The sequence below is a fragment of the Pan paniscus genome, chromosome 8 (genome assembly GCF_029289425.2).
Source record: "Pan paniscus chromosome 8, NHGRI_mPanPan1-v2.0_pri, whole genome shotgun sequence".
In the NCBI taxonomy this organism is placed as follows: domain Eukaryota; kingdom Metazoa; phylum Chordata; class Mammalia; order Primates; family Hominidae; genus Pan; species Pan paniscus.
Genome location: NC_073257.2, coordinates 81,037,971 through 81,049,984, shown reverse-complemented (window position 1 = coordinate 81,049,984; position 12,014 = coordinate 81,037,971). Strand labels below are relative to the sequence as shown.

At 44.5% G+C, this 12,014-nt stretch overlaps 2 protein-coding genes across 7 annotated transcripts in view; both read right to left on the bottom strand.

Annotated features, from left to right (window-relative positions):
* DDX50 (DExD-box helicase 50) overlaps positions 1 to 7,036 on the bottom strand; it is a 59,623-nt gene extending 52,587 nt beyond the window's left edge. Inside the window, exon 1 of one of the 4 annotated variants that reach the window (XM_003815914.4) lies at positions 3,022 to 7,036. In XM_003815914.4, coding sequence (XP_003815962.1) covers positions 3,022 to 3,108 — 87 coding nt within the window. In that variant the 5' untranslated portion in view covers positions 3,109 to 7,036. Of the gene's footprint in view, positions 1 to 2,066; positions 2,442 to 3,021 lie in introns of those variants that run through there. The other 3 variants (XM_008968915.4, XM_034930700.3, XM_034930699.3) reach the window with 3 other exon arrangements.
* A 4,379-nt stretch (positions 7,037 to 11,415) lies between these two features.
* The window catches only part of STOX1 (storkhead box 1), a 54,853-nt gene continuing 54,254 nt past the window's right edge, over positions 11,416 to 12,014 (bottom strand). For all 3 annotated transcript variants that reach the window (XM_034930698.2, XM_034930696.3, XM_034930697.3), the window contains one exon: positions 11,416 to 11,888. In XM_034930698.2, coding sequence (XP_034786589.1) covers positions 11,842 to 11,888 — 47 coding nt within the window. In that variant the 3' untranslated portion in view covers positions 11,416 to 11,841. The remainder of the gene's footprint in view (positions 11,889 to 12,014) is intronic.

Sequence of the window (12,014 nt, the reverse complement as noted above, 5' to 3'; positions counted from 1 at the left end):
GAGTATCTGTTCTCTATGTTCACTTTTATTACTATTTTCATGGCTCAATACGTACTTCCAGACTCCCTTCCTCACCTACATTCCAACTCTAAGAATCTAAGCACCAGCTCCATATCTCAACACGTCCGAACCAAAGTTATCCTCACCTCGATACCAGACCACTATTCACTTCAGTTTTGTTTTTTTGAGACAGGTCTTACTCTGTCTCCCAGGCTGGAGTGCAGCAGCTCAACCATGGTTCACTGTGGCCTCAACCTCCCTGGCTCAAGTGATCCTCCCACCTCAGTCTCCTGAGTAGCTGAGTCTACAGGCACGAGCTATAACGGCTGGCTAATTTTTTTTTTTTTTGAGACGGAGTTTCGCTCTTGTTGCCCAGATTGGAGTGCAATGACGTGATCTTGGCTCACTGCAACCTCTGCCTCCTGGGTTCAAGCAATTCTCCTGCCTTAGCATCCCGAGTAGCTGGGATTACAGGCGTCTGCCACCACGCCCAGCTAATTTTTTTTTTTTTTTTTTCTGAGATGGAGTCTTGCTCTGTCACCCAGGCTGGAGTGCAATGGTGCGATCTCGGCTCACTGCAACCTCTGCCTCCCAGGTTCAAGCAATTCCTGTATCTCAGCCTCCCGAGTAGCTGGGATTACAGATACGCGCCACCACACCCAGCTAATTTTTGGGTTTTTTGGGGTTTTTTTTAAATGGAGTCTCGCTGTGTCACCCAGGCTGCAGTGCAGTGGTGCGATTTCAGCTCACTGCAACCTCAGCCTCCCGGGTTCATACGATTCTCTTACCTCAGCCTCCTGAGTAGCTGGGATTACAGGCATGTGCCACCATGCCCAGCTAATTTTTGTATTTTTAGTAGAGACGGAGTTTCACCATGTTGGCCAGGCTGGTCTCGAACTCCTGACCTTAGGTGATCCACCTGCCTCAGCCTCCAAAAATGCCGGCATTACAGACGTGAGCCACCGCACCTGGCCTTTTTTGGTATTTTTAGTAGAGATGGTGTTTCACCATGTTGGCCAGGATGGTCTCGATCTCCTGACCTCACGATCCACCCGCCTCAGCCTCCCAAAGTGCTGGTATTACAGGAGTGAGCCACCATGCCCGGCCCAATTTTTATATTTTTAGCAGAGATGGGATTTAACCATGTTGGCCAGGCTGGTCTTGAACTCCTGACCTCAGGTGATCTGCCTGCCTCAGCCTCCCAAAGTGCTGGGATTACAGGCATGAGCCACCGCACCCGGCTAATTTTTTAATTTTTTGTAGAGACAGGGTCTCTACAAAACTCTACCTAAACTTCTGGGCTCAAGCAATCCTCCCATCTCAGCGTCCCAAAGTGCTAGGATTACAGGCATGAGCCACTGCAGCTAGCCACCAGACCTGTATTCTAATGCTCTATTTCTTTTAGTTGGTATTCCAATTCGTTTCCAAATCTCTGGTTATCTTTCATAGTTAAAGGGCAGTCAATATGTATTTCTGGAGAATTTACAATGTGAAAGCCACCAATTTACAACAACATAGTGAAACATAAGGATGGATAAAGATTTGGTCACTTTCCTCAAGAACTTTTGGGAAATATGTGGGATACATACAGGAAAAATGAACTAATTTTATATAGACATGCATAACAAATGTCAATCAAATGATGAAGATAGCCACTGAAACTAGATAACGGTACATTCGGGTTGTCATGAAAGACATAAACTAGGCCTTGACAGCTGGACAGGATTGGGATGCAAAAGACAAGAATTTCAAAAGAAGCCTTTTTTAAAATACCTGCTTGGTTTTCTGGTTACACTCTAGGTAACTTCAGTAGTCAAATTCACAGAGCGAAAGTAGAATGGTAGTTGCCGGGAGTGGAAGGAGAGAGGAATGAGAAGTGAGTGTTTAATGGGCACAGAGTTTCAGTCTGGGACAATGAAAAGTTCTGGAGATGGATGGTGGTGACAGCTGCAAAACGATGTAAATATACTTAATGTCACAGAGCTATATACTTTAAAATGGTTAAAATGATAAACGTTATGTGTATTTTAGCACAATAAAAGTGTTAGCTGGAATGGCAAGTTTACCTTAGTGATAAGGTCAGAGAGGTAGATTCTGCTTTCTAAGGCTATACAAAATAAGTCTCATTCTTTTGTCGAATGTCAGCCTTCGAATACTGCCACCTTAGCCTCTTCAGCTGATTTCTTTTTTCCAGGTCAAATGTCTCCAGTAATAATTTTACCTGGGCATTTTTTCAGCACCTTGTGATCCTCTGAGTGTTTCAGGATGTTTTTTCTTTTCCTTTTTTTTTTTTTTTTTTTTTGGAGGGCAGGGGGCTGGGAGGAGGAAAGACTACAACTCCTCTACAGGCTCCTTGAGAGCAGAGACCATTTCTTTACTTATTTAGTTTAACCTCCTTGGTACTCAGCAAAGAGTATGGTACAAATTAGGGTCAATAAACACCTGCGGATTGAATGAAAATACTGACAGTAAAGGCTATTAATAATGCAACCCACACGATCTCCATCACTGACAAATCCTGGCAAGTCTCAGTGACACTTTTCCTTAAGCCTCTACAGACTAGTTATTGAGGTTTGTAAACCTAAGATCGCTTTCCCCAGGATTCTTGCACAGGGGACGGGGTGACAGAAGCAACACATATTGAAAGCAATCATTTTTTCTTAATCATCTTCTAAGAGGGCCAATGAAAACGAAATGGCAAGCGTCACTGCTTCAGGAGAGAAAGAACAGATTCCATGGTGATGGGAGCTTGAGTCTGCCCATCTGAGATTCAGGCGCCAACGGGAAGGGCTGAGGGGCCACGCGGAGGAGAGGCCCAAAGCCCAGGGCCATCTTTCTCCAGGTCGGGAGGGTGGAGGTGGAAACGGTCCCTGAGCGACCCCAGAGGGCCGAGGGCGGCGCGAAGGGAGGCCCTCGGATGCTCCGGCCCGGTTCTGACAGGCCATCATCAGGGACAGACAGTTCCCCTCCCCGCCCAAGCCGGCGCAGCCCAAAAGGAGGCGCGGCCCATGCTCAGCGCACCTTTTGCCTCTCCTTCTTCTGGCTCTCGGACTCCTCCAAGGGTGCTTCCAGCTCCATAATGTCCCCCCAGAGGAGTTTCCCAGGCATTACTGGCCACCGCCGCCTCCCTCCGGGCACAGTGGCCACAACCACCTACGGGCAGCGACAGCGTGAAAGGAAGCGGGGGCAAGGCGGCCGCCCGGCCTTGGCCATGCGTCACTTCCGGGACACGCACCGCACGGCGGGGAAAAATAATCCCGGATACTCTCGGTTTAAGACCTTCCATTGCGCCGCAACCTCTCAACCAATGAGTGTGAGAGATATCAACGGGCCCGCCCTTGTTCTGAAGTGATTGGTTACTAGAGTAAAACCCTGGCCAATCTCCATAAAGGAAGCATGCACTGATTAACATAAATAGTTCGGTTTATCTTCCCCTCCCCCACTCCGAACTGGTCTCCTCGGCCTCGCAGAGCCTTTTGGGGGCTTCCCAGTATGCACTGCTAGGGCTGGGAAGCCCTTCAACGGCGGTAGACAGGGTCCGGCGCGCGCTGGGCGGGTGCGTGGGCAGGCCCGTGCCGAGGCCAGTGGGCAACGCCGCGCGCCGCCTCGCCATTTGCAGCCGGAAGCTGAAGCCCTCCATCCCGCCCATTGCGGGGGAGATGTTAACGACCAACAGCTTCGCGCGAGGCCACAGGCCTGGCGTCGGTGGAGAGGGGCTCGCGCAGTTTGGGGTGGGCCAGATGGGCCGGAGGTGTAGCCAGGAACGGACAGATGTCCGTCTCTTAAGTCTTAGGTTTTAATCGTGAAGTTGATCCCTGGTTCATTGTGATCCTTCTCACGCTGTCCATTTGACATAAGAAACCCGAGAAAGGAATGTACTTGTCTGAAGTCCCACAGTCTGTTAGTGGCACAGTCAGGACTAGAGAATTTAGCTCCTGAAGCCGATATCAATGCTCTTTCTGCCACATCAACCTGAGAACTGTGAGTTTTGCAGTGTTTTGGGGAAGATGCTCCCGTGAAACAATGAACAGGAAAAACCTGAAGAAGCCTCACATTTTCTGCTAGCGAGAAAAGCCAAACTGTCTTCCACAGATTATCAATTTGCAGTGAACAAAAAAGGATTTAATTTTAGTGATGGAGATTAACTGCCCGTGAATCACCACCTTACACAAAACTGAAACCTTTGACAATACAAAGGGTAACTTCCTTAGTGTTTCTATACCTTTGCTTACTATCACCGAGGCTAGTTGGCTTTTCACAGCCATTTCTTCATCTCTTCATGATCCTTGCGACCCAGCTACTCTACCCAATGGAGACACAGGGCTACTCTCACAAACCACTTGATAACGTCTAGCACACCAGCCTTAAAACCTAAGCATCAAACTGTGTCCTAGCAAAATTACAAATTGTTACATGTCGTGGAGTTTGGGAATTGGTCCTGAATAGCTGGAACCACAAATGTTAAATCTGTGATTGCTTCAAGCCTTCTGCATAACGACGGCTTGGCCTGAAGGCAAGGGGTGTATGTTTGCATGTAACTTTATGGATTCAATACTTAGAAACACAAGGAGTGTTCAGCTATTGATGACGGAGAAATCTACCTCTCTTCCTAGGTTATGAGAATAGCTATGCATCTCTAGATCTGCGGTTTTCCACATCCTTTTGTCCTAATTCCTCAGTCCACTCCCAATTCTACCATAGTAGGGTCTTTATAGCCCTACAATAGGGTATGATGATGTGCATAAAAACACAGTGTAGATATGGCTAAGAATGCCGCACGTAAAATTGGGATAAAAGGAACAGATGTTATTGTCTTGTGGTTGAAGGTTAATAACAGCTGAAGTAAAAGTTGAGCTCCTGAGCACTCTTTGGCATTCATTTGTATGTCAGAGGTCCTAAGAGCGGGCCTGAAAAAAAAGAAAGGAGTAGACTGTTCAAATCTCCCTATTCAAGTGATTAACAAGTATACGAGTGTTTTAGAATGACCTTCTGTGACTTGCAACACTACAGACTCTGCCTTTCTAAGCCCTAAATTCACTGAACCAAATCTCTGGCTGCTGTCTGTGTCAGATGGAAAGGGCAAGTATAAACCGATGTGTCAGTAATTTGACCAAGGAGTGGCTTAGCTGAAAAAAATATGTACCACATTACACATGTGTTCTCCGGGGATATCATTTTGCCTCAATCAACTAGAAAACGTGGGAACGGGATGCAGGAGTGGAGAACTTTGTTTTCTTCATATTTGCTCTGTCTGTAAATCTCAAGAGATTGTGTCTGATGAGATTTGGGGTTGGGGGGAGGCATACTGTGCATGAATAATTAAAATGCACAATAATTCAAGATACAATCTTATTAGAACATCTTTATTTTCCAAACATCTTACCAGAGTCACTGATATACTTTCTTTTACAACACTTAAGAGTTGGGTGCTTCAGTTGCTACTCCTGTTACAAGGTCCTATAAAGATTTCCCTTGCCCTTTGCCTCAGCTTGTTTAAACTGACCATTAAGATATAAAAAGAAAAGGGCCGGGAGCGGTGGCTCACGCCAGCACTTTGGGAAGCCAGGGTGGGCGGATCACCTGAGGTCAGGAGTTCAAGACTAGCCTGACCAACATGGAGAAACCCATCTCTACTAAAAATAGAAAATTAGCGGGGCGTGGTGGCACATGCCTGTGATCCCAGCTACTCAGGAGGCTGAGGCAGGAGAATCGCTTGAACCCGGGAGGAGGAGATTGCGGTGAGCCGAGATCAAGCCATTGCACTCCAGCCTGTGCAACAAGAGTGAAAGTCCATCTCAAAAGAAAAAAAAAAGATATAAAAAGAAGATGACTATTTCCAAACTTGCCTCTCTCTAATCTTTTTAGAACTACAGGACTAGGTTAGTTTTACTCTGTAGTTAGAGAGTTGAAGGTAAAAGTCATCAAATAACCTGTTTGCATCTGCACGTCAATCTTATGTGACAAGAGGAATTGAACGTTTTATCCCCAGCAGCTTCGTCATGAACCATCATTTTTAAATGCTGTGACATGGAAATAGTTTAAGTGGCAGTTAAAAACTGATTTAAGACATATTGGGGGCACAAAATAAGTGTTGAGTATGGAAAAGCAGAAAGAAAGTAAAGGCAAAGAGAATGGGAGGGAAGGAGGAGGGTATTTTTCCCATTGCCATGGAACCTAAACCAAGTCAGTTCTAAAATCTTGCTAGAAAAGTGAGAAGAGTAATGCTGATAGCACAGGAAATTGGATCCGCTGATATAACAGCACTATGGAAATGAGGTACAGAGGTGCTTACATTAGCTTGAGGTTTTGACAGCATTGGAAAAGAGACATCTTTGGCCGGCGCGGTGGCTCATGCCTGTAATCCCAGCACTTCGGGAGGCCGAGGCGGGTGGATCACGAGGTCAGCAGATGGAGACCATCCTGGCTAACATGGTGAAACCCCATCTCTACTAAAAAATACAAAAAATTAGCCGGGCGTGGTGGCGGGTGCCTGTAGTCCCAGCTACTCAGGAGGCTGAGGCAGGAGAATGGCGTGAACCCGGGAGGCAGAGCTTGCAGTGAGCCGAGATCATGCCACTGCACTCCAGCCTGGGTGACAGAGTGAGACTCTGTCTCAAAAAAAAAAAAAAAAAAGGAAAAGAGACATCTTTGAATACATTTATCATATGTATATTTATGCATGTATCTAGCTCCTAAATTCAAACCTTTAAATGATTTTGTAAGTGCTTAACCTTTAGTCTCATTGTTTCTTTAGTCAATTACTTTCTGGATGTTTTGAACCAAGTAGTAGGAGACAGGGTTTCAGAGTCACATTGTCACATCAGTCACCCCAGAAGAGGGCACCATTATCCAAGTAATGTTTGGAAGCGGCTTCTGCGTCTTCCAGACATCTACTCCTTTCTTTTTTCAGGCCCGCTCTTAGGACCTCTGACATTTTTTCCAAAGGGGAAAAAATGTTACTAAGGTTTCAAAGGGAAGAAAGTCCTGTAAGACACCAGCAAAGTAATGATGAATTTGTCTTTGATGCCCCGATTCTTGTTTCATGACATTCATGTCGCTCTTCCCCACCCTTGTTAAGCAATAGCCTGTTTTCCCAACACCCAAAAAGCCTTAGTAGCTGTAGATAGGTTCTCAAAATGCCATGGTTCCCAATCTTTTCCCTTCAGGCTCTTTCCATTGCTCTTCCTCATAGACTTGACATTTTGGTTTGGGGTGTGTGTGTGTCTATGTGCGCGCCACTACATAAAAAAAGATCTGGGGCCGGGCGCGGTGGCTCACGCCTATAATTCCAGCACTTTGGGAGACTGAGGCGGGCAGATCACTTGAGGTCAGGGGTTCGAGACCAGCCTGGCCAACATGGCAAAACTTTGTCTCTACTAAAAGTACAAAAATTAGCCAGGCGTAGTGGCAGGCACCTGTAATCCCAGCTATTCAGGAGGCTGAGGCAGAAGAATCGCTTGAATCCGGGAGGTGGAGGTTGCAGTGAGCCAAGATTGCACCACTGCACTCCAGCCAGCGTGACAAGAGCGAGACTCCGTCTAAAAAAAAAAAAAAAAAAGGAAACAAGAAAAAAGATTTGTGCCAAGCATGGTGGCTCACACCTGTATTCCCAGCACTTTGGGAGGCCGAGGCAGGCAGATCACCTGAGGACAGGGGCAGGAGTTCCAGACCAGCCTGGCCAACATGGTGAAACCCCGTCTCTACTAAAAATACAAAATAGGCCCGGTGTGGTGGCTTATGCCTGTAATCCCAACACCTTGGGAGGCCGAGGTGGCGGATCATGAGGTCAAGAGATTGGGACCATCCTGGCCAATATGGTGAAACCCTGTCTCTACTAAAAATACAAAAATTAGCTGGGCATGGTGGCATGTGCCTGTAGTCCCAGCTACTCAGGAGGCTGAGGCAGGAGAATTGCTTGAACCAGAGGTTGCAGTGAGCTGAGATCATGCCATTGCACTCCAGCCTGGGCAACACAGTGAGACTCTGTCTCAAAAAAAAAAAAAAAAGATTTGAAATTTTGTAACATTTTGTCTGATAAATTGTATTTAGGGATGATTGATCCATGGTCATTATTCTAATCTATGAATAAGACACAAATGCAGTTTAACTGCCACACCAGCATGGGATAGTGTTGCATTACTGAGCTGGTGTAATTTCAACTATTTGCAAAGAAAGGATCTTTTAGCTAGCAAGGAGTTAGAGTAAGGCAAAGGAATTGAGTACAATTTCTATTAGGATTTTTGAAATAATGAAAATAGTTTGCAAAAAACCTAGCTATGCCAGGGATCCCTAGGAGTCTGAAATCTCAGATGAGAGAGGATGTATGTTGTATGAATGTCTACAATAAGCCCATATTTTGCATATTTTATTCCTACTTATAAAATAAGCTATCAACTGAAAACTTGTTAGTGAAAGGCATAATACCTCCCCGTGGCATACCTGGATTTTGATGGCAGATACATCCTATAACCTTCCCAAAGGACTAAATCTGTAATGGAGTAATTCCAGACAACCTGACAAAAACAGGGGACCTGTATAGTGGGCCACGTATTTACCTATCAAGCAAGTTTTGTTACTATAAAATATATTAAAATACATACATACATATATATGTATAATAATATTAGGTACCTCCTGCATTGGGCACTTTTCTTTTCAAGACCCAAAGCCATTCCACAGCCACGCCCACAGTGGGGTTGCTCAGGCCTACATTGGGCACTTTTGATAGATCATCCCCAAGCCTCACAACAATCGGGTAAGGGAGACATCATTACTATCTCCCTTTGACAGATGAGAAAACCAATTCAGAGGAATTTGGTGACTTGCTCCATCACACAGCTACGAAGGATTTGGAATTGGAATTCAAACTTGTGTCTGACTCCTAACCTCAGATCATTAAGCTGCCTCAAAAAAACAGATTTCTCATTAGAGAATAGACTGCATTAGGAAAGACAAATCAAGAACTAAAGTTGCCACAAAAAGCAGTTATTTCTAGGGAGAAAAATGCAGGTCACCTATTTTAGAGTAGAATCTCCCAAACAATTTAATCGCACATATTCCCGTCTTTAATGTCTGTGTTATATGATGAGTTTCATAGGAGAAAATTTTACTGGTTTCATAATGAGCTTGATTCATTTAATACATTCCTTTAAAACAGGGAGAGTGTCATAATGCATCCAGTGGCAAAATTAGATGGACTTCATTAGTTGCGCAACATGGCAAAACCCCATCTCCTAAAAAAACAGAACAAATGAAAAACCTTACAGTTGGAAGGATTCTTCAAAATCATGTAGTTCAGCCAGCCAGTTAAACTAAATTCTGGAAATTGCCCTGCAACATATCAGTAAAGGGATCACCAAGCTTCTGCTTGAATGCCCTAAACAATGGGAAATTCATTCTTTTCCAAAGCTACCTACTTCATCTTCAGATAGCTTTGTCTAATATAAAATTCTGCCAGGCACAGTGGCTCACACCTGTAATTCCAGCACTTTGGGAGGCCCAGGTGGGAGGATTGCTTGAGGACAGAAGTTCAAGACCAGCCTGGCCAACATAGTGAGATCCTGTCTCTACAAAAAATAAAATTAGACAAGCCTGGTGGCTTACGCCTGTAGTCCCAGCTACTCGGGGGGCTAAAGTGGGAGGATCACTTCAGTCCAACAGGTCGAGGCTGCAGTGTGCTGTGATCATGCCACTGTACTCCAGCCTGAGTGACAAAGACCCCGTCTCAAAAAAAATTTTTTTTTCGTTGTTAAAATACTTCTCTTAACTTCCATTCACTGGTGCTGATTCCATGCTGTAAGACCCCCTAAAACTATACTCTCACCTCTACTTCCCCTACAAGTCTTTTCTATACCAGATTCCCCACCTCTCTTGGCACTTAGAGCAGGGTTTACACTGTTGTTTTGACAACAATTAATCTTCTAAGAATGCAATGGTATGTCAGTCAGTTGGGGTCCACTGAAAGCCAATAGTCAAGAGTGAGTGAGCTGACCACTGCAAAAGAGAGCAGTGAATGTCATTTGCACTTCCACAGGGACTGCACAAAGTTCTCCAGTGCCGGGCTTCTCTCTGGACTTCATTGGTGTCAGTATGGTGAGAGTCAGAAAGAGACACTCTCCAATTATTCAGTCATTCACACCTGTAATCCCAGCACTTTGGAAGCCGAGGCAGGCGAATCATGAGGTCAGGAGTTCGAGACTAGCCTGGCCAACATATGAAACCCCATCTCTAATAAAAATACAAAAAATTAGCCGGGTGTGGTGGTGCACACCTGTAATCCCAGCTACTCAGGAGGCTGAGGCAGGAGAATCGCTTGAACCTGGGAGGCAGAGGTTGCAGTAAACCGAGATTACACCATTGCACTGCAGCCCTGGCAATAGTGCGAGATGCTGTCTCAAAAAAAAAAAAAAAGAAAAGAAAAGACATTCCCTCAACCATAAATCAGCACCATCATCTTCTCGACATGCTGAAACCAGTCTTGATTGCTCCATATTCCCCAAACCCAAGAGAACTGACCATTCTACTACTTGGTCTGAAAAAGCTTAACAGAAAAAATTCTAGGTCTTACCATGAGTGGAAATGGACCAAAATGCAGATGAATTGCTAAATGTCTACCAGACTCCTTCCACCTTTCTCTAAACCTCTCATTCAGAACCTCCCTTTTACTCCCAAGCCATTTGGTAACCATTCTGCTTCCCTTCTATCTCCACATTCTATCTCCACCATCTGACTTCTCACTGCCATCTATAAAGAAGGCCTGGGTCAGGTGCGGTGGCTCATGCCTGTAATCCCAACACTTTGGGAGGCCGAGGCGGGTGGATCACGAGGTCAGGAAATCGAGATCATCCTGGCTAACACGGTGAAACCCCGTCTCTACTAAAAACACAAAAAATTTGCCGGGTGTGGTGGCAGGCGCCTGTAATCCCAGCTACTCGGGAAGCTGGGGCAGGAGAATGGCATGAACCTGGGAGGCAGAGGTTGCAGTGAGCCGAGATTGTGCGACTGCACTCCAGCCTGGGCAACAGAGCAAGACTCCATCTCAAAGAAGGCCTGAAATGTAGGGAGGAACCAGAGGAATAGTAGTACAGCCAGATGCCTCTTGCCACAGGAATTTTCGACATTGTCAGTCACATTGGGAACCATTTGTTCATGTCCAAGCTGGTCAAAGAGAAGCCCCTGGGCAGCAATGATTAAAGGAATTCTTGTTGCAGAGTAGCCAACACATTTATGTAAACTCTTTCTTGGTAATGATAAAGACTTAGGGTTGCATAGATATCTTGCAGCAGACACTGTTTTCTTGCAACAGACACTGCTTCAACACACACTGTTTTCTGATTTTGTGTTGAAATCTGGTGAGATCCACTTAACTTAGAACTCAATATTAGTGTAGGTTAAAAAAAAATTCACTACAGGAAGTAAATTGGCATTCTATATATTTGAGAAACTAATGTATAAAAATTCAAGATAATTACAATTGGAAGGGGACCAATAATTCCACTTTTTAATCAAAAATAATCTATATACTCCCAATAAACTCACAGTAAAATAAGCTTCAAAAAGCCTTAAGATACCAAAAGAGGAAAAAAAGCCAGTAATTAGAACAAAATGTGTAATGTGGTTAATAGCATAGATATGCTTGCCTTTAGACAATTCTTATATACTCAATTCTTATATGATTGAAAGATTCTGTAGTAATGCTCTACCTTTTTATAAAGAAAAAAAATAGGTTTCCAAAAGAAAATTAAACGTTTATGACTGGAGTTAGCGGTAGTAAGGAATTGGATGTGAGTGGTTGACTGCTCTTTGTGCCTTCGACATTTTGCAGAAAATTCTGTCTTCTTTTTAGTCCATCCAAAATGACTGAATTATTAGATCCCAGACTCTGTGTCCTAAAGATATTAAAAATAACAGAATTATTGGCTTCGAAGGGAACTTGAATTTCTAACCAAGGCATTATACTTTCATTTGCTACTTTGAAGTAGTACATTTACTAATACAAAGGTACACTTATCAAA